The sequence below is a fragment of the Lissotriton helveticus genome, chromosome 4_1 (assembly GCF_964261635.1).
Source record: "Lissotriton helveticus chromosome 4_1, aLisHel1.1, whole genome shotgun sequence".
Lineage (NCBI taxonomy): Eukaryota > Metazoa > Chordata > Amphibia > Caudata > Salamandridae > Lissotriton > Lissotriton helveticus.
The window spans coordinates 1364482390-1364504436 of record NC_136063.1 but is presented as its reverse complement, the minus strand read 5'-3'; the positions used below and the strand labels follow the sequence as shown (position 1 = coordinate 1364504436).

The following is a 22047-nucleotide window of genomic DNA, read 5'->3' as shown; positions in this document are numbered from 1 at the left end:
TGTTCTGTAAAAACAAAGCGTTTGTCAGTGAGAGTATAAATAGCAGAAGCGGCAAGAGTTATTTCACGAAGACAGGAAGGGATGGAGGGGGACATCCTCAGCAGCAGGTTGCATACTGCAGATTCGTGGTTGCTTGCCTACGTGCTCGATTTAAAACAGACAAATGGCTTTTCCTTAAGGAAAATTTCTTTGTCTTCATGCCTCTTCCCTCTGACAGCTGCTTGCTTTATGGTCGGAAGTAGCTGCTGGAATGATCAAATCACAGTTTGGCCTTTTATGCCATAATAGGATATGTTTCTCATCTGTTGGAGTGATGGTAAGATATTGGTTGGTGCTCATGATTGTCGGTATGAGAATGCTTGTTGCGGTGCTTGATTTATTTGGAGACGAGATTAATTAACTTGTGTATTTCAAAGACGTTCCTCACAACAGGTCAAAAAATTCATCTCTTAATGGCGATGAATTATTAACTGCCGGCGACTCTGCCTTTTTCATCATTAGTCTTTCTGATTAAATTATCCATGTTGAACTTTTCAGTGTGGACTGGAAAACTTGATACATTTATAATACATGGGATTCTGCAAGGCCTGTAAAAAACGCCTGTCTCTAATCTCTTTATAATCGCCTACGTCGCAAAGTCAACTGTAATAAGTTATTACAGTCGAGTTCTGACATCACAATGCCTGCTGCCAGAGCCGATAGCAGAGGTGAAATGCAGGCCAGTCAGGTCAATGAGCAGCTGTTTAAAGCAAGGAAAATGATGAAACATTGCTTTTCTCCCTTCACTTTATTGTTCTAGTTTACTGTGACTAGCACACAGAACATATATATTTTTCCTTCTTTAAATAATTATAGATAAGTTAGAATCTTTCTGAATGTATCCGAACTACTGCTGCTTTGTTTTTTTAAACTGACTTGTATTGAACTGTTACCAATATCTTTTTCAACACATATATAACAGGTGTTTGAAGTGTTTAATTTTTCACTAGAGGTTCTGTTTTTATTCTTCATGTTTGCAAACAGGCTCTTTCTTTCAAATGAGAGAGCTAGCAAGGATCCAGGTGTTTGTGGGAAAGATGATGGTGTGGCCATGTATTATATGGGATAAATTACCCCCTGTCGTACATGATAATGATATTGCTTGGCGTTCCATAACCTTATAAAGGGTATGGAACTCCCCGGTGACTTGTAGTAGCCTTATCATGTACGGCAGGAGGTATTTTATCCCTTGTATAAATCCACACAATTGTGTTTTTATGAAATTATAGTGGCGAGGGGAGCCACCTCCATGATTATAGAAGAAATCTATCACACTTCTTATGTTCAGAGTATTTTCCTGTTTCGTTTTTCGCCCCCTGGTCTTTATTGTAGGCATTAGAGTTAGTTGTGTACAGTGTGACACTCTTCACAATTTAGTAGAAATCTCCCTTTTTCCAGGTTGTTGTGACTTAAAATAGTGACCTTTGAGGGTGTCTGTGCAAGTGTCCTTCTCGCAATAATTCATTGTTATTTCTTTTAAACATGTTTTTCACTCATCAAGGGCTTCAGAACATATGGTTTCAGATTAGTGCTTGAATTTAACAGAATTGTTATGGGTTTAAGTTTGTGATTGGTGTAAAATTCTAGGTTGTGACTTTAATTCCATTCATGTTCCTGTTAATATACTGCCCCCCTTCGCATTTCTTAGTCAGGGGTATATGGTTAAAGATGTCTTCCCAAAACCGAGGCTTCTCGTGCAAAGACTCATACACCTGAATCTTCGGAATAAAAGAAGACATTCCCTCAAGTATTTTCTGCTTGCGTAGATACAAACTTATAAAAGCAGCCAATGCAAAGTTAGTCCAAAGAAGCTGATGAAAAAGTGACCTATGTGCAGGCAGATAAAAGTGACAAGCGAAGTGACCCATTCCTCCGGAGAACTAGCAGAGATAAGGGGAGGAAAATCCAGCACAGCCAAAAATCACAATGTCTCTGACGCTCAGTCTGGAACAAACTACTACAGAGAACTTTAGCTACCTAGTCCTACTGCCCCCCATTGAAGACTAACCGGAAGGAGAACTCTTCCCAAATTGCCCAGGTTGGATAATCAAAGAGCAGCTTTGGAATGTTCCCACCGTTCTGCGTGATAAAGCAATCCACTGTCCATGGGCTGCCAACTCTTTCTAATTAACTTTTTTTTTTTTACTTTCCTTTTTTCTTTCCCTTCCTAATTTTCCATTCTTCACGTAAAGGCCAAGACTCTAATGAATGCAAGCAAAAATTAGAAATTTGATTTGACTCACAGAATTAGAGATCGAGTTGAGCTGTCTGAATCCCGCCCCTATTGAGGAAGGATGGAACCTAAACTTAATATATGAGGTTTGTTTACAACCAGAAAGGCTTTTGTTCGACTGGGTGTACTCTAGTCCATCTCCTTGGGTTGGGGAGAGAGAACGTTCTGCACACAGCAGACCAATATGCCACATTTTGCCAGTAATACATTTTACCCAGAGACGTGTACCTATTAAACATTCAGTGCAGTTTTATTTTCAGTATGTATTTTTATAGTGTGGATCGATGTTATTTTAATCACCTTCAATTTTTTTAACAGTTCCCTCATGTCATTGACATCACTTCCTGTGATGTAATAATTTTTAATGAATGTATAACTTCAATTCCCTTTATATCATCAATATGCAACTTTGTATTCACTTGTATGAATTTTGAATAATTTAGAGCTGTGCTTTTGCTAGGCTGTCCTTGGCCATGCATAAATGTCTCTTCCAGGCTTCTCTGGTATCCCCAAGACCTTGTACTGCCAAACATTTTGGGATATGGAATTTTCTCTCCGAGTAATTAAAGTGTACCCGTTTCTGAGCATGTGCACCGCTGCCTCAGCAGTTTTTGTCAGTAAATTGAAACGAAGTCTTTGTTTAATTCCATTCTATTTTTGTGCTCGGGTGGTCTCAGTCTCTTTTGATAGTTTATGTAAACTGGTGATGTTCGACCAGTTCTCTGTTAGTATGCTCAGTCTCTGATAATCTGGGGCTTTGGCAAAAACTTTGGAAACAGGGTTATCAATGTCCTTGTTGAGTAACCTTAAGGGTATTGATACACTTTTGAGGGTACCCCATATCCGTAAAGTTGCAGTGAAATAACTCTGCAAATTTTGCAACAGTCGGTTGTGGAACTACCGCATGTTTGATCAAGCAAAGCAATTTCTGATAGAGACTTATAACTACAGATTTCTTACTTTTTAAAATATTACCTGAAAGTTTTGAGCAGTACCTCAATGCACTAGTGAGTAACACCATGCGGCTCTGTGCTGACTCCTTTCCCCACCGGAAATGACATGGTAGGCCCATAAAGGAGCCACTCTCGCACACTCAAATCAGTTGCTTTCTTTCTGCATCACCGGATGTGGATCCAGAACAACCTCTTGTAACATGTTTACCTCAGAAATTAAAAAATCCAGTGTGAAAGTTAAATGTCACTTTTCAAAGTGACAGGTTTTAAAACCGGCAAGGACTGTCGCAAACAAATATCTTTGTCAGATCCTCGTCTGACCATGGTGCCTGAGGGCAAGCTATGACTCTAAGGCTTGCAGTGGCTGCATGTCGATAAATCGGAAAGCCATGTGAGACCACTAGTTGAAACTCTGTCACCAAGCACTGTATGTCTCAGCAACAAGACTGGTCCAAGTTGGATGATTGTTCACAGTCCAGAAGTCGCAGGAGGCTTTCTCGAGGTTGTCATCCTCCCGCTCCAAGTCCTTGAAAAAGTTGAAGAAAAAACATAAAACACCCAAGCAGGACTCTGCCCGTTCCTTCCACTCTCGTAGTCCAAAGAAAGGTGCTAGGGCGTCAACGTGCCTCTCGAGCTCTCTCTTGAAGTCGATTGACATTGAAGCCTATCCCGCAACTTGTACCAGCACATCCTGAGTTTCTAGAGCGGTCTACGACACAGAGGCAGATCACAGAGTTCTGTACGGTCATTCTCTGTTTCTTCGGATCCTTACCGACACCCTCTGGTACCCCTTTGGGCTCCATGGAGCCTAGGGGCCCTCCATTTGGGGCACTGCTGGTGCCAGTTGGAGGATCTGAATCCAGCACTGAGCTTCCTCCGGCTTCCATTCTGGTGCCACGTCAGTTCCACGGAGCATTGACACCGATGTCGACTCCATTGAAGCCAGAGGATGAGATGCCCATTGTGCACTATGTCTGTGCTACTCCTACTTGGACACTCTGCTTCCATTGAAACACCACCACCCCCACAAGGAAGGACACATATGTTTAATTTCTTATTTGTCACAGATTCAGACAGTGAGTACCATGCTGATTATGAGATTAGGCAACCATACTATGAGGAAAATTCGTTTGATGACCTTTGCCAATTGTCTTGATACTTCCTTAATTCTGGGCTTCTCTCACTCCTTGGTTCTACTCCTGAAGAGAACGCTTCTTACGCCAAGTAGACGTGCTCCAGCCAGGGTAAACCTCTAGCCTCTAGGCCTTCAATGAGGCCCTTACAGATACCCTTCTGGGGCTTGGGTCAGACCTTGCTCTGGCCCCCCAGTCATTCATCAGACTGAGATTCTCTTGCCCTACTCCACGCAATTCTGCATTTTTGTTTCAGCACCCCCACCCTGAAATCATGGTAGTACTGGTGTCTACCAGTAGGATGAACCAGAATATGCTTCTGACTACTAAGCCCCGATATGGAGTCCAAACGATTGGAGTTCTTTGGGAAGACTGTATTTTCTTCCACCAGCTTGGCCCTCAGATCTGTGAATAGCAGCTGTCTTCAGGGATGCTATTATCACGCTCTTAAAGATTTGTGGCTCAAGTCCTCCCCTGATGTCCCAGAAGACCTCCGACCTGTCCTAATCCAGGCCATACAAGACGGTTGTTATGCTTCCAAGTTCAGGATTTGTTGTGGCATGGAAACCACTAATTCCTTTGGACAAGCCAGTGGCACTAGTGTTGCCATTTGCCGTCATGCCTGGTGCCATTTGCCGTCATGCCTGGCTTCAGTCAACTGTTTTTTCAGTCGATGTCCAATCTTCCCTTATGGACATGGCCTTTATTGGGACTCACCTGTTTGGAGACAAAGCTGATTCGGGTCTGGAGAAGATAAAGGAGAGCAGGGCCATTGCTCGCTGTCTGGGCTTATCTGCCCCAAGTCGCCAGCCGCATCAGCCCCACCGTTCCTTTCGTGGTTTCAGCAGAGGCACCCCATATCGTTAGCCCATTCAGCCCAACAAGATCCACAGCAGTTTTGTGGCCACTGCGTCTGCCACCCTCGTGGTCAAGGCTTCTAACGCCTCCATGGGCAGGGCCAGCGAACCGCTGCATCTACTTCCGCCCCAAGTGCCAAAGTCCTTTAGCATGCCCTTAGCGGAGCACAGCTACCTAGTTGTAGGCAGGATCGAATGAGTATTTCCGAATTGGCAGACCATCAGATCGGACAGAAGAGTCCTGCAGATTGTCCTGAAGAGGTACACCCTACCTTTCATTGACATTCCTTCGCACCTTCCACAATCCTCAGAGTGACTGGAGGAGGGCCATCTGTCTGTCTAATGATAGGGAGTGCAAGCCCTTTTGGCCAAAAGGGCTATTGAGCAGGTGCCTGTGCCAGAAGTAGGTCGTGGTTGTTATTGACACTTCTTTCTTGTGCAGAAGGAGGACGAAGACCTTCGTCCTATTTTAGACCTGTGCCCTCTCAGCGCTTTCTTCTGGGAGGAATAATTCAAGCTGCTCACACTGGCCTGGGTTTGACTACCCTTGACCATGGAGATTTTATTGTGACTTTAGACCTGAAGGACGTCCATTTCCATAATCCTGTCCTGCATATCCATTGGAATGTCCTGCAGTTCGTGGTGGGACAGGAGCATTTTCAGTTTACTGTACCGCCTTTAGTCTCACCGATGCCCCTAGGATGTTTACGAAAGTGATGGTGGCGATAGCAGCACACTTCGGAGGTAAGGAGTTCCAGTCTTCCCGTATTTTGATGAGTGGCTTTTGAAGGTGAACCTCCTGTCATCTTTGGGGTTCACTATCAACATGCTGAAGTCACACCTGACTGCTTCTCAGACGCTCCCCTTCATCAGAGTAATTCTCTGCACGGTTTGGTTTCATGCCTTTCCCTCAAAAGGAGAGTCCATGACATTCAGAGTATAAGTCTAATCTTTCAGACTCCATCCTGGATTTCTGTGAGGTTGACTCTGAGGCTACTATGACTGATGGCCTCCTGCATACTGCTGGTCAAGCAGTGCAGGTGGCAAGCGGGCTCTGCAGGAATGATCTGAAGTCGCAGCATGAGCAACATCAAGGGTATCTCTCCGACCAAATTTTGAGGGAGTCTGTGAAAGATATGCAGCGATGTGTGCTCTACCACGATTGGGTCAGCAACAGACCCTGCTCTCTACCCCACCCCACCCAGAGCTGGCAGTCTGACCAATGTGTCCCTTATGGGTTGGTGTGACCATATGGTAGAGGTGAATATCAGAAGCCTCTGGTCTCCAGTGGAGGCCCAGCTTCATATTCTCGTCCTGGAGCTTAGGGCCATCCAGTTGGTGTTGAAAGTCTTCTTTCGGTCCATAAAAGGGAGGCTGGTGCAGGTGCTTAAGGACATCACCACCACCATGTGGGATTGCAACAAACAGGGTGATGTAGTTTCCTGGGCCCTGTGCCAGGAGGCACTACACCGCTGGGCCATCAAGGGATCTTTCTGGTGGTGTACCACCAGGCATGATCTTTTAATGGCATGGCAGACCAGCTTGGCCATTGATCCCCAGTGGATCATGAGTGGCAGTTAGACCCCGAGGTGACGCAAGGTATTTTCTGCAAATTGAGAGAGCCTTGGCTTGAGCTGTTCGCCACTGCTGAGAATGTGCTATTTCAGCAGTACTGTGCATTGGATTTTCCAACACACCTTTCTGTACGGGGCTGATTCCTCCTAGAGGGGAACTCGAAACTCCTGCCTCGAGTTCTGAAGATCAGGAACAAGGGCCCAAGTTATCCTAGTGGCTTTAGATTGGCATGGACAGTAGGGTATCCAGAACTCTGGGGCTTGAGCATTTGTCCTCCGATCAGGCTGCCCCTCCAGCATGACCTGCTGTTGCCACAATGGGGCAGGGTTCTACGCCATTTTAATCTCCACCTTCATTCATAAAGATTAAGCGACAAAAGCTGAACACCTTTGCTCTTCCCCAGAGGTGGTTGATGTCATCTTGACAGCCAGGCACCCCTCGACAAAACCATATACACTTGTCGTTGAGACAGATTTGTGGTTTGATGCAGCACACGTCACATTGACCCCCTCCAGGCCAAGTTATCTGCTGTTCTGTTCCTTTTATCTTTTCCTGGAAAAGGATTTGATTTGGTCACAGTTAAGGGGTACCTTTTGGCCTTTTTGTGGTTGCCGGCCTAGCCCTCATTGTTAAATCATTGGCTGAATTGCGTTTTTTAAAAGATCTCGCAACACTTGTTTCCACCTTTTCTTTTCGCCATGTCGCAGTGGGACCTTAATTTGGTCCTCACTTACTTAATGGGCACTCCCTTAGAGCCACTTAACAACTGTCCTTTGCCTCTTTTCACCCTCAGGAAGGTTTCACTCATCATCAAGTGAGTGAGCTTCAGGCTCTCTGGTTTAACCCACCTTACACCACCTTCTTCCCAGACAAACTGGTTCTGCCGATGCGATCACCCTTCTTGCCAAAAAATGTGACTCCGTCCCATGTCGGTCAAACTATCCCCCTGCTGGTGTTTTATGCACTGCCTCACTTCTCTAAGGAGGAGGAGAGACTCCATTGCTTGGACCTTAAGAAGCACTGAGAAAAGATTAGGTGGACGATCAACTCTTTATGAGGTTCGGTGCCACGAAAAAAGCAAGGCCATAAAGAAGAGGACTTTCACCTGCTGGACCGTACTCTGCATCAATATTTGCTCCACATTGGCCAAAAAGCAGCCCTCGGAAGGTCCGCAAGCCATTCTACCAGGGCCAAAGCTTCTACCACTGCTTTGGCAGGTGGAGTTCCTGTTCTACAGGACTTGTTGGTTTGGAAATATTCACAGGCCCACCTCTTAATAGGTACTGCTCAAGTATCTATTCAAAAGGTGAGGAATCTGCAGTTAGAAGTCTCCATCAGTAGAAGTTACTTACATTTAGTAACACACTTAAAAGTAGAGTCTCTACCTAACTGCAAATTTCTTATGAAGCCACCCATTCTCCTTGTTCTGTGAATTGGGCCCTAACCTATATTAAGATCCCAAATCTAGGAATTTGCACACTGGTCAAAGCCAGTTTGCTTTTGTGGCTCTGCGTCTTAGGGCACAGGCCGCTTCAGAAGCAGCTAACAGTATGCAGGAGTGACACCTATGTAGAGGCCCACACGTCATTTCCGGAGCAGAACACAGTCAGTGTAAAGCCACATGGTGCCTCCACCCAGCATTCAGAGGTACAGCTCAAAAGTTTCCGGATCCAGTATGACGCCTGAGAAATACTTAAAAGGTGAGGAATCTGTGGTCAGATAGTCTGGACCAGAAAGGGCATTACAGAAGGTAAGTCTTTGTTTTTTTGAGCCATAACAATGGCAAACCTATGATATTTGGTGATTGTAATATAACCTTGCCTTTTCACAACATAGCTTGAAGCTCATGATTTTCAACAAGGTGCTATAGTAAACTTTGATTTTCAATAATGACGAACATCTGATGGCATCTTTCAAAAGTGTAGTGAAACAGTAAACGCTGGAATCTATGTCCATCTGAAGCACATGCAGACTTCATTTTAGTGAGTTCATATGTAGACATGTTCACTCATCTATGTGCAGTGCAGTACAAAATGTGCATGGCTGCTAGTTTTTGTAAGAACATGCTTTCATACAAAAATCAAATTCACTAACGCTTTACTGTGTCTTTTGAAATTTCAGCTGAATTAGATTCGGAACATAACCAGAAAATATTGAACATGGAGCATGCTCAACAGATGAAATTAAAGGAGCGTCAAAAGTTTTTTGAAGAAGCCTTTCAAGAGGATATGGAGCAGTACCTCTCTTCAGGATATTTACAGATTGCAAAGAGGCGAGGTATGTCTTAAAGCCATTTGACTTCCACACAAAAAAATCACCTTAACTTTAGAGATTACAGATCTTAATGTATGCTCTTGTCAGTCTAGTAGCTCTGTGTAACTTTATTGACTCTATGTAATACTTTTTATTCCTCCCACTTTCTTTTGGCTATGAAAGTCACAACAAGCCATTAGGATTCTTTAATGGGGGCGTGGCCTGAGGCATCAAGATGGCGGTCGCACTCTAAGAGTGCTCCGGACCCCTCCCCCCGCCTCACATCCTCTGCTTAACAGCAGCCATCCGCTCTTCCTACCTGCCTGTGGGGCTCCCTGTGCTGAGGGGATCGCTCCGGTCTTCTTGTCTGGCGATTCTGAGCCTCCGGCGCCTAGTTCTGGTCTTTACTCTCCTGCCGCCCCGGGGCCGCAAGATGGTAGCCTCCGCTGAGGTCCTGCAGTGAAGGCGGCGTCTTTGACTGCTGAGGACAGCGGTGCGGCGCCCCTTTCAACCTGCGATCTCCTGCAGTGCCTGGCCTCGCTCCCGTACGCTGCTCTGCCCGACCGGCATGGCTCCACTGTTGTGCCCTCGCCCCCACGCTTCTTGCGCTCGCTGTGCCAATGTCTAGGACCGGAGCTGAGGGGCTCTGGGTGCCGGCCCGGCGTCCGTGGGGGCCGGCGGATGAGGTGTACCTTCTAGGTCCGGGAGGTGCCGGCTTGAGAGACCCCGCCGATCCTCTTGAAGGGGCCCAATCTGTTCCACACGACGTGGTGCCAACCCCGTGAGTGAGACCAGCCTGCAGCTCGGCTACCTCGTCGGGTAGCGGCGTGCGAGGTGCCGACATCGATGCTCCTGGCCCCCCTCCCTCTCTCCTACTGACTTGTGCTGCCTTCTTTGTACTACCGCCCCCGCTAATCTCCTCCTGCGTTCGAGAGAACGGGAGGCTTGCTTCGCCACCCCCGCTGGGGATAACCTTCTGGAGTGCTGGGGCTGCGGGGTGAAGGCCTCCATAGCTGCCTACCGGCGGGTGGGATGCCTCTGTCCTGGGAGGCCCACTGATTCTGTGTTCCCCTTGCCTCTCCTGGTGGCACTGCAGAGCCTGGCTCGGCTCCTCCAGCCGCCCCTAGAGCCACAATATACCCCTGCATTTCCAGTGCACAGAGGGCTGGCCTGGAGAGACACAACTAGCGGCCGTGGGTCCTCCGCGGCCTTCACCTCCTGGTCCACCCCACATAGGGACGCCGAGGATGCTTGAAGAGCTTCCCTGGGGCCGAGATCTGTAAGGGCACCAACATAACCTGCATGAACCCCCAATGGGAGAGGGTCTGGGGCCTCCATCCATACGTTCCCCGGTGGTTGGGGTTGAGCCTGAGGATCAGCTGCTGTGTCGAGTAGCCCCCTGCTCCCCCACGGTTGGCGTGTAACCCCTCCGCCTCAGCTGGATCCTTCGTGCCTACACCAACGCTGCACGGACAGGCGCTGTGACACTACCCCGGTTGGGCAAGGCCACTGTGGGCCCTTCTGCCTCCTACCCACTCGGCCTGCCAGACCTGTATGGCTGCGCCGGGGACCCTCGCCCCACGTCTTGTAACGAGTGCACATATAGAAGAGGAGCCCACGCCTGGCCTCGGCCACGTGGCTCGGGCGGCACGGAGGACCCCGGTAACTTGGGACCACTTCCCTGGCCCCGACCGGGGTGGATTTTGCACCCGGGCCTGAATATTGACAGGTTGGGTGCCCATACCCCCACCCCCCGAAGGACTGACTCGGCTGCCTCTGCTCTCTCCATCCGTCCTGAGGGCTATCCAGATCCGGTGCTCACGGCGAAGATGGGTAGGGTCCGTGCCCCAAAGACTCTGGCCCCACAAACTTAGACCAATATGGACCAATACACCACTGCCGACCACAGGCCGACAAGGGGAGCGTCTGGAGGCCCCCCTGGTGGGGAGTGACCTCTCGGATATCCTCCAGGCGATTAGCACCTCTCAAGCCTCCGTGGAAAACAAGATCAGCGAGGTGCGGGTTGATTTGACCCTTATCCGCCAGGAGGCAGAGTCGCGTATCTCCACCACTGAGGATGACTTGAACCATTTGAAAATGCAGGTGGCCCGCCTACAGACCCAGACCTAGGAGCTTCACAGCCGAGCAGAGGACGGAGAGAATCGCTCAAGGCGGAATAACCTGTGCCTCGTAGGCTTTCCTGAAAATGTTGAACAGGGACATGCGGACAACTTCGAGACTTGGATTAAATCCTGGATACCTGCAGAGGCCCTCTCGCCGTGGTTTGCCATCGAATGCGCACATTGCTCTTTGGCGGCCAAACCCCCCACGGGGCACCCCCACATCCTATTATCATCCGGATCCTCAATTTTGGTGTTAGAAACGCTATCCTGAGAGAAGCCCGACTCCATGGCCCCTTGAAATTTCAGAACAATACCACAATGATCTTTCCAGATTACACCAGGGACGTTCAGGACCGACGTCGTACTTATACAGAGGTTAAGCAGAAACTCTGTAATTTGGGCCTGCGTTATGGGCTCCTCTTCCTAGACCGCCTCAGAGTAGTTTTCCAGGACAAAGCAATCTTCTTTGATACCCCCAAGCGGCCTGGACATGGCTCACGGAAGAACAGCCTTTGGGAGCCCATCCTGCCACTCCCCCTCCCATGTCAGGCCCTTCTCCGCCCAAGCAACCGCAAAGATACAACCATTCACGCAGGAGGGGAGAACGGCGTGAAGATCACTCTAAATCGCCCGGGACTGACCCGCAGCAGCTGAACTCCACTGAGGTCCCTTCTGCCCTGGGCGATCGCATCCGGGTCAGTTCGCTGTTGAGCCTAGCCCATGACAAAGATCTCACGTCGTCACTGCGCCCAGCTCTCTCTGACTCAGATCTCTCTCGAAGCCCAGCGCTCTGGGAATCCGGAGATGATGCTGGACTCTGATTGGAGGTCTCATGGCAACAACGTTGATTTGAAACTCATGGGGCTTGTGGAAATGTTATTTAAATGTTGAGAGTACATTATCCAATTGCATGGAGGGGTTCAACGCCGTCACCACAACTTGCCCTGCTAGCCGTTTTAGGGCAGCTTCTTGTTTTTGTTTTAGTTTGGGGCGACAGATGCTTTGTGTTTGGAAGTATAGGGTGGAGGGTGTTGGAAGGGGTTCGAGGGGGGGCATTGCCCTCCATCTTTTGTTACCTCTGGCTCCGTTTGAGTCACTATATGCTGCTCTGCATCTGTTGTTAATTTCTAAATTGTTTGCACTGATAATCTTCACATTCACACTTTAACGACATGGGTCATACCATCCAGCAACAGCCCCATTCCTTTCTCGCAACCGAGACATGCCATCTCACCCGAGGCCTGGGCCTCTTCCAGCTCTTTTCTCCCCTGTCCACCCGTTTCCAAGATGCCCATCCAAGGTAGGTCCCTCCACATCTTGTCGTGGGACGTTTACGGGTTACTAGACCGCATCAAACGCACTTCTATGCTCAAAAGCGTCCAACGTCAATATCCTGATATACTTTTCCTCCAGGAGACACACCTCCTAGGAACCCAATGTTTTTTCCTTGCCCGATATGGCATCGATGGGGTCTGGCACTCGGGCTTCACACGGGGATCTCGGGGGTGGCCATACTGACTCGGCGTGGACTCCCCTTCACCCCTATGCAGGTGAGGCATGATACATAGGGCCGTTATGTGGCCCTCTCCGGTCGAATTGAGGGACAGGTCTTCAACTTCCTTTCCACATACATTGCTCCAGCCACGCTTCCCTATACTCTCCTCCATCTTACGGAGGTAATCTCTGCCCCGCCTCAAGGCCCCACCATAATAGGGGGGGACTTTAACGCAGTAATGCAGCCGACCCTCGACGCCACAGGCAATCCCTCTTCATCACGCCTTGCCTGTTCGAAACGACTATCGGACTGGTTGTCTACCCTCGGTTTGTGTGACGCGTGGAGGATCTGGCACCCCCGCTTAAGCAGTATACTCACCCCTCAGCGGCCCACCATACCCATTCCCGTATTGACCTGCTCCCTCTTTCCCGCCACCACCTGGCAGCTAGTCTCTGATGTCTCTATTCTCCCATGGGAATCTCGGACCACTCCGCTATCTTCACCTGAGACACACCTCCTGGGGTCTGCGCTCAGTATGGAGGTTCAATGCGTAGTTTTTGCAAGACGCGGACCTCAGGGACGCGCTTGCGGTGGAGCTGAAACACTATTTTCTGACCAACACGGGCTCGGTTCCCTCTGCGGGCACGCTCTGGGAGGCCGGTAAGGCTACTCTGCGTGGAATGGCTAGAGGCCTGGTCCATGCAAAATAGGTGGAGCAGACCACACGCTTGATCCAACTCGAGACACAAGCCGTGTGGCTGGAGGTAACCTCGGGTGATACAGAAGACGCCCACTCAGCTAGACAAATGGCGATGCTCCGTGATGAGATCCGCCAGATCTCCCTGGATTCCGCCAAGATGCTCTGGCGCTCCTCCGTGGCACGGATCTACGGATGGGGTGACAGAAAGGGTAAGATTCTTCATAATCTGGTCGCCTACCCCAGAGCGAATAGAATTATTCCTGAAATCCGGGACGCCTCGGGTTCCCACCCCTGTATCTCGGTGGCTATCGCCCAAGCCTTTGCTGGCTACTATTCTCAGCCTTATTCTGCCCGGCCCCCCGGGGCCTCCCTAGCCGACCTGCTGAATGGAACCAGAGCCCACCTCCCTAGTTTACGCCAGACCGCTTCGGCGGACCTCGACTTCCCCTTACTCCTGAGGAGAGCCAGGGCTCCATATCCCTACTCAACTCTGGGCGGACGCTGGGACCCAATGGTTTTCCGCAGTAATATTATGCGACTTACCCCGACGTATTGGTTCCTCGTCTGGTGGTCCTTTTTCAACATGTGGTAGAGTCGGGATCTTTTCCTCCTGAGACTGACGTGGCCACCATAGTGGTCATTCCGAAAACCCTACCCCCTTCCCGCACAGAGTATCGCCCAATCTCTCTCATCAACACTGAAATGAAAATCTTCGCTACTGCGTTGGCACAGCGTCTTTGCCCCTTGCTACATGAGTTGATCCACCCGGACCAGTGCGGTTTTGTGCCGGATCGCAGTACTCTGCATTGTATATGGCGCCTCCACCTTGCCCTAGCCCATCGCCACCTGCTCACCCCATACTTGGCCCTGCTGCTAATAGACTTTGAGAAGGCCTTTGATACGGTGGTTTGGGGCTACTTGGAAGATGTATTGGCCACTATGGACTTCGGCCCCCACTTTCGACACATTATCCGAGTCCTGTACTAGAGTACTAAGGCAAGGGTTTTGATCAACGGCGCCCTCTCAGAAGCATTCCCCATCCACAGAGGCATCCGTCAAGGAATCCCCCTCTCGCCGCTTTTATTCGCGATGGCAATGGAACTGCTGGCGTGCCTCATACGTAGTAACCCTCAAATCCAAGGGTGGTCCTGGGACCCTCACCAGATTGACAAAATTTCCCTCTATGCGGCCGATGTTCTGCTTTTCCTGGCTGACCCGGAGACCTCTGGCCCGCGCTGTCTGGAGGTGCTTCGGAATTTTGAGACAGCCTCGGGTCCGCGCCTAACCCGGCGAAGTCCACTTTGGTCCACCTCCACCCATCGAGGGCCTGCTTTGATTGGCAGTCCTCTATCCCCCTGCGGAGGCAATCATTCAAATATCTGGGGATTTGGATAACCTTACCTCCCGAATTAGAGTGGGCTCTTAACCTCACACCCCTGGTCACGAAAGCCAAATCTGACAGTAAGCGTTGGCAGTCCCTCCCGCTTAACCCCCTGGGCGGAGGGGCACTTTTTAAAATGATGATCCTCCCCCGTTTTTTATACATCCTCCAAAATATCACTTTCCATCTCCCAGGTAGCTGGTTCAGTGAGTTTGACGGGGTGCATACCAAATTTCTGTGGGGGAATGGGAGACCACGTATGGCCTTGAGCCGTTGTCGGATACCTCCCTTTGATGGGGGTATTTGGGTGACTAACCTTCACCTCTATTACCTGGCCACCCGCATTATTGTTATCCATTACTGGTTCGCTGGAGGCTGATCCGACCCGGCCTACCGTACTGAGCTCAGAACTATGGGCTTCTCACAGATTTTAGCATACCTGAACGGGACCCCCATTCCGCTGGCCTTCCCGCCAATCACCAGAGCGGTTCTAACAGCCTGGTGCACTGCTCTGTGTCACATGCAATGGGATAAGAAACTCACTCGGCACGCCCTTGTGGCATGGTTACATGGCTGCATGACGTATCAGCTCTCCGATGGTTCCAACGATTGGATCGGATCAGGATTACACTCCTTGGGGACATCTGGGTGGGAGACTACATCTGGGCCTTCTCTGACCTGCGACAACGCTACTCCCTTCTCCCTACTCAATTCTACAAATATTTGCAACTTCGTCACGCCCTTACTACACATGTCCCATCTGGTACCTCAATCCCTGAATTTAATCAGTTGGAAGCCCAGGTCATGATGGGCAATTTGGGTAAAGGGGGAGTGTCACGAATATATCGCTCTTTAGTGAATTACAGCCCCGTCACCTTGGATGCGTTGCGGGCCCGCTGGGAGGGATGGGTGGGTCCCCTAGAGGAGGTGGACTGGCGAGATGCCCTGATGGCCCCCAGGACTCTGACATGCTCCTCAAAATTACACCTCATCCAGCTGTACTACCTCTACACTGCATATCTCACCCCTGCACGCCTACACAGGGTGGGTCTACACCCCTCACCAGACTGCACACGTTGCGGCCAAGCCCCAGACGTTTTTTTCCATATGGTCTGGCAATGCCCAGATCTCGCCTCCTTCAGGGCGGGTGTAGAAACTGAACTCACATACACTCTGGGGTGGCAGGTCCCACATGATCCCATCCGTCTCCTTTTAGGGGTGTTTGATGGCCTGGACGGTTCTCGAGCCGATAAGTGCTTCTTGGGCACGGCATTGGCCAAACAAGACATAGCAGCGGCCTAGTCGCAGGCAGGGCCCCCACTGTACGTAGGTGGCACCAGGAGGTGGACTGGTGCACGGCCCAAGAAGAACCTCTCTTTGAGGCCCGGGGCTGCCCTGAGAAGTTTGAGAAGGTATGGGGCAAATGGCTAAACATACTGGGTTGACCTTTACGTTGACTTCCCACTTGCTTTGTTGCTTTATTTTCCGTCCAAGAGGGCTATTACAAGGGCCTTGCATTTCGAATGGGCCCTCTTATTATCTGTTGATGATGTATGCTGATGTATTGTGCACCTTCTCGCTGTCTTCTTATGTTTTTGTTATTATAAATGCTAATAAAATTGATTATAAAAAAAGGGTTCTTTAATATTTATTAGAATGTGTTAACATGCTTTGTGTCCGTTTCACATCTCTCTACTCTTAGGTACATATTTGCACCTAATGGTAGAGATGGCGTTGTGGTATTAAACCATGTTTGATACACGTTAATGTTCCTCTGTGCAGAGTGAATGTTTTAGGCTTCAATAAAAAAATTAACTTGCCATTTTCAGGAACGGTCCGTGTCGATTTTTAATAGTTCTTTCTTCGCATACAAAGTAGCTGTGCAGATTCCAGCAACACCATTTCTGCCATAGACAAGTCTCAGAGGCTCATCACACTGGTTATGCCACAAATGCCCTACCAGGCACCTCTTGCAAAATGTTTTATTTTACAGTTATTTTACAGTTTGATAAACAAGACATTGAAGTTGCAGGGGATTTGTTACACCGCAAAATGTTTTGACTTGTTGCACAGGGGTAAAGGAGACCCCAAGAGGTCGTATTTTACAGAACTTTATTTGAACGCTCATTTGACCCTGGACAAGAGATATTTTTCTCAACAGTCGTTCTGACCATTATGGAAGATTGCCAGTGCATCATTTTGGGAATACTAAGGAAAACTTACAGGTGTGCTCCTTTTCTCACTGGTGTACACCCCATACCAAGATTATCTCTGAGGTGCATCACACGGCTAACATTGATGTGACAGCAAAGCATAAACATACTGAACAGAGTTCGGAGGTGCTCCTTTGGCCTAACCTTGTTGATTTCTGTACTGATGTTCCCATGAGGCTTCATGTGGCCTCTTACCCCCAGAGTGCATAAACTGGAAAGTACTCCTAGAAAAATCAAGGTATCCACAGGATCTAAAATTTCTGAGAATAACCCTAGATTGCTATTGGGTTCTCCCTCCGCAGAAAGCATACATAACACCTTCAAGAGAGGCAGCCTCAACGCTTTAGAAAGCATATTGGATAGGTTTAATGAGTGAATCTTGGTCAAATCATTTGCCCCTAGTCCTGCAACACTCCAAAACATGTATGTGCATGGCCCTTTGATCAGAGTGAGTGTTTCGTGAGGGACAGAATGGCAACAAAGCAAGACTTCAAAAAAGGGAAAGTGGCATCAGCCAGTTATTTTTTGATACTTGAAACTTTTAATATGTACTATTCTGTGTCCATCTCTAAAGATTCCTGGGTACTCGAATAGGAGAAGCATCATGACCTGACTTGATCTGGGGGACTCACTTAGATGGTCTTCTGTGTCTGATATCTTGTAGGTGAGACTTGATTGCTCTCATACAGGGGGCCCACTAGCCTTGAGACTACCTTTTTTTGTGAAACACTCTGGTTAGTTTACTTTATATAGTGTCTTTCTTAGGTTTCTAGGTTCCTCTTTTTGTCTGTTCAAGTACCCCTCAAAATGCTTCAAGACTACTAGCAACCTTCTGAGCACATTCTTGATCCTTTCCCAAAGAATTTTCTTCACTTGACTGGTGTTTGACACATGATTAGGTATTGCATTTCCTCCCGGTTAAGAGTACATTCCCTTTATTAGACTTGGGCTCACTTTGCAGTCAAACTGCTATCATTGCATAGTGATTAAAGAAGGCTGGGGTTCTCTTGTATTTAGTGTTTGTCACCTCCATCATGCTGCACGCTGGAATCAGGAGTGCAAACCTCACTGATTCCAGTGTCTTAAGAAGTTTTGGAAGGCCTTCCCTGGCAGTCCCTTGAAGCAAATTAGCACTAATGATTTTACACTTTAACCATAGGCGACCTTCACCAGTGAATCTCCAGAGTACATTTTTAGAGAAGCCAAGTGTCATTTTCAACTCTGCATCCCTTCTGACAAACTATCCTCTTCGTGGGAATGTTTGGAGCAGAATCCAGTGTTCTGGGCACTTAATTTCATAATATCAAGGTCACTAATATCGACCTGCAAATGTGTGTACTCCACAGTGTCGCCTACTAAATGATCTTCAAGATTAGTATATACAGAGAAGTGTAGATTTACTATTTTCTACTCCACATTTACTTACCTCGTCAATATGTTGGTAGCAGATATTGTGACGTCGATATAAGTGCAGGTCAATATTAAAACTTGGCTATTGTGGTAGAAATTCTCTCTGGGCTAGGAAGGCCCTATGGTATTCTTTGTGTGACAAGTTAGTTTTGTCTTTCATGAACACCTCACCAACCATGTTCTGCATCAACAAGCTGTAGTGTTTGGACATGTAAACCAGATTTGACCTCCGCCCTTTCATTTGTGAAACTGGCACTTGCCCATTGTATGTTGCTGCCAGCGGTACATCTGGTGTGGTCAGCCAGAACCTTCCAGCAATATCAAAGGTGAACTTGAATTTGCCCCCTGCTGTGAGTTTGGTCTGAGATGTAAAATTGGCCTCCAAAGCTTCCTTGATTTGAGGGGTATTTTGAATAAGCACTTGAGACTTGGCTCCCAGGAATTGGTGGAGGGTTGAGAATAGATGCAATGTAACAAAGTTATCATAATTGAGATGCAAAAGTGAGAGGTTTTACTTATTTTAAGGAAACCTTCAAACACCTTGAACAAATATGCACAGTAAAAAAGTAAACATTTTGCAGGTAAAATTTTCATACAGGGATATGTCTCTAAGATGATTGAGATAAACGGTGCATTTGCAACCACACAATGATCATAAACCTTTCCACTGATTATATGAAAAACATGTAATCCACCAGTTACCATACACATGAGAGCCAGTTGGCTTTACACCTTGATATTACCATTGCAACAAAAAACTATGTAACTGCTACCATATGACGAGGGCCTGGACTAAAGAATCAAGAGGGCTATTCGCTTGACAATATGGGATTGCAGGAAAATGTACAGTCTCCCCATTTCAGAGTCTACCAAGTGTTTTCCTGGCAGCACTGGATTTCTAGTGTGGGTAAAATCTTGGCTTAATGCCCTTAAACTGTGCAAATATTAAAAATAAAGGGGAACGCCAGTCAAAGAAAAAAAGCATTGGCATAGCCAATAGTTCTCGCATTTGGGACCTTATAAGTTTTTAGCCATGCAACAGTTGGTTTTGTTGCACCAAGGATATTCTGCTGCAAAACTAAATACTTATAGAGTCCAAAAAGCGAGACCTATTGGCTATGCTAATGCTTGTTTGTTTTTTGTTGCTGTTTTGTTTAAGTTGCCAGATCTACAATAGCTGGACATGGTATTTGTTAACAGTTCTCTGCATCAAATGAACTTGTTTTCATTGCTCTGAATGTTGTTTCCATTCTGGTTGTCGGAAGCAGTCATTTCCGGGGGTGTGGGGGCTGCCTAGCTGTGCGCATGCGCCGAACTTTGCAAATGAGAAGAAGCCTGGTGCAGGCACAATTTACAAGTGTGGAGTGAGTGAGCCCCAGGCAGCATGACTCACTCACACAGGAGTTCACTGCATTGCATCTGCATACTCAGCATGGTTTAAGAAAACTCGACCCACTCCCTCCCAGGCATCGAACACATATTTACCAAGAAACTCTGTGAAGAGCCTGCCTGCTGCACTGACGGTGTATTGGTGTGTGTGCCTGGTGAAAGCGTGCACTGACGGCTGATGGTGTGTGTGCCTGGTGAAAGTGTGCACTGGCAGCTGGGTGGTGTGTGTACCTGGTGGAATCGTGCACTGACGTCTGGTGGTGTGTGCGCCTGGTGAAAGCGTGCACTGACGGCTGGTGGTGTGTGTGCCCGGTGAAAGCGTGCACTGACGGCTGGTAGTGTGTGTGCCTGGTGGAAGCGTGCACTTACGGCTGGTGGTGTGTGTGCCTGGTGGAAACGTGCAATGACGGCTGGTAGTGTGTTTGTCTGGTGGAAGCGTGCACTGATGGCTGGTGGTGTGTGCCTGGTGGAAGCATGCTCTGACGGCTGGTGGTGTGTGTGCCTGGTGGAAGCGTGCACTGACGGCTGGTGGTGTGTGTGCCCGGTGAAAGCGTGCACTGGCTGGTGGTGGTGTGTGTGCCCGATGAACGCGTGCACTGACGGCTGGTGGTGTCTGCGCCCGGTGAAAGCGTGCACTGACGGCTGGTGGTGTGTGTGCCCGGTGAAAGCGTGCACTGACGGCTGGTGGTGTGTGTACCTGGTGGAAGCGTGCACTGACATCTGGTGGTGTATGTGCCTGGTGGAAGCGTGCACTGACATCTGGTGGTGTATGTGTCTGGTGGAAGCGTGCACTGAATGTTGGTGGTGTGTGTGCCCGGTGAAAGCGTGCACTGGCAGCTGGGTGGTGTGTGTACCTGGTGGAAGCGTGCACTGACGGCTGGTAGTGTGTGTGCCTGGTGGAAGCGTGCACTTACGGCTGGTGGTGTGTGTGCCTGGTGGAAACGTGCAATGACGGCTGGTAGTGTGTTTGTCTGGTGGAAGCGTGCACTGATGGCTGGTGGTGTGTGCCTGGTGGAAGCATGCTCTGACGGCTGGTGGTGTGTGTGCCTGGTGGAAGCGTGCACTGACGGCTGGTGGTGTTTGTGCCCAGTGAAAGCGTGCACTGGCTGGTGGTGGTGTGTGTGCCCGATGAACGCGTGCACTGGCGGCTGGTGGTGTCTGTGCCCGGTGAAAGCGTGCACTGACGGCTGGTGGTGTGTGTGCCTGGTGAAAGCGCGCACTGACGGCTGGTGGTGTGTGTACCTGGTGGAAGCGTGCACTGACATCTGGTGGTGTATGTGCCTGGTGGAAGCGTGCACTGAAGGCTGGTGGTGTGTGCCTGGTGGAAGCGTGCACTGAAGGCTGGTGGAGTTTGTGCCTGGTGGAAGCGTGCACTGACGGCTGGTGGTGGGTGTGCCTGGTGGAAGCGTGCACTGACGGACGGTGGTGGGTGTGCCTGGTGGAAGCGTGCACTGACGGCTGGTGGTGTGCGTGCCTGGTAAAAGCAGGAGCATTCACAGTAATAGAAGACACAAATGAAACTGACAAAGAGGAGGGGGAGAAGGGAGGGGGGGAGTGCGAGCAGAGGAGCATGATTCACAGGTAGAAGACACAAATGAAGCTGACCAGAGGGAGTGGGAAAAGGGAGGGTGGTAATGCAAACAGAGGAGCCTGATTACAGCAATAAAAACACAGATGGCAGATGTGCACGAGCTTGTGAACGCAAGCTGTAGGTCAGCAAAAGCCTCTGGTGGCACTTTTAAAAGCCACTTACTAAATGTCTCGAAGAGACACCGCATGCGCTGTCTCAGGCGAGACCTAAAAATGGTGGTGATGGGACAGTTGGTACAGTGAGTAGAGTACTTTTATTATTGCCTATGCCCCACACACAGTGGAGCCCCATGACTATGTCCCAAGCCTTTTCATCTTCTGGAGTCTCAGTGGTTGAGACTCACTCTTTTCTTTGAGGTAGATGCGCAAGTTTGATTAATGGTATGTCCTGTATGGGCTGGGCTGGGCGAACTGTTCTCCATGAGATATGTTCCAGTTGAACTGGATTTCATCTCAGAATTGACCCACTTCCTGTATCCTCCATGATCATCTTGGGAAGGATTTAGCTAATTCTATTGGGTTTAGGTCAAACGTGCAGTGCACCTTGAGCTGAAAACCGGTTAGGCATTCAGGTAAATCAGGAAGATGTGGTATTTTACCCTTGACCTCAGTCTCCTAGGTCAGCCGTTTGGTAATTGTAAATTGAATGTACACCCCCTTAAAGCATTCAGAGGACAACTTGAATGAAACGGATTGTGATGTG

General features: G+C 48.8%; 1 protein-coding gene across 2 annotated transcripts in view; it reads left to right on the top strand.

Annotated features, from left to right (window-relative positions):
* Positions 1 to 22047, top strand: part of DTNBP1 (dystrobrevin binding protein 1) — a 495181-nt gene that overhangs the window by 441273 nt on the left and 31861 nt on the right. For both annotated transcript variants that reach the window (XM_078687921.1, XM_078687920.1), the window contains exon 8: positions 8912 to 9067. In XM_078687921.1, coding sequence (XP_078544047.1) covers positions 8912 to 9067 — 156 coding nt within the window. The remainder of the gene's footprint in view (positions 1 to 8911; positions 9068 to 22047) is intronic.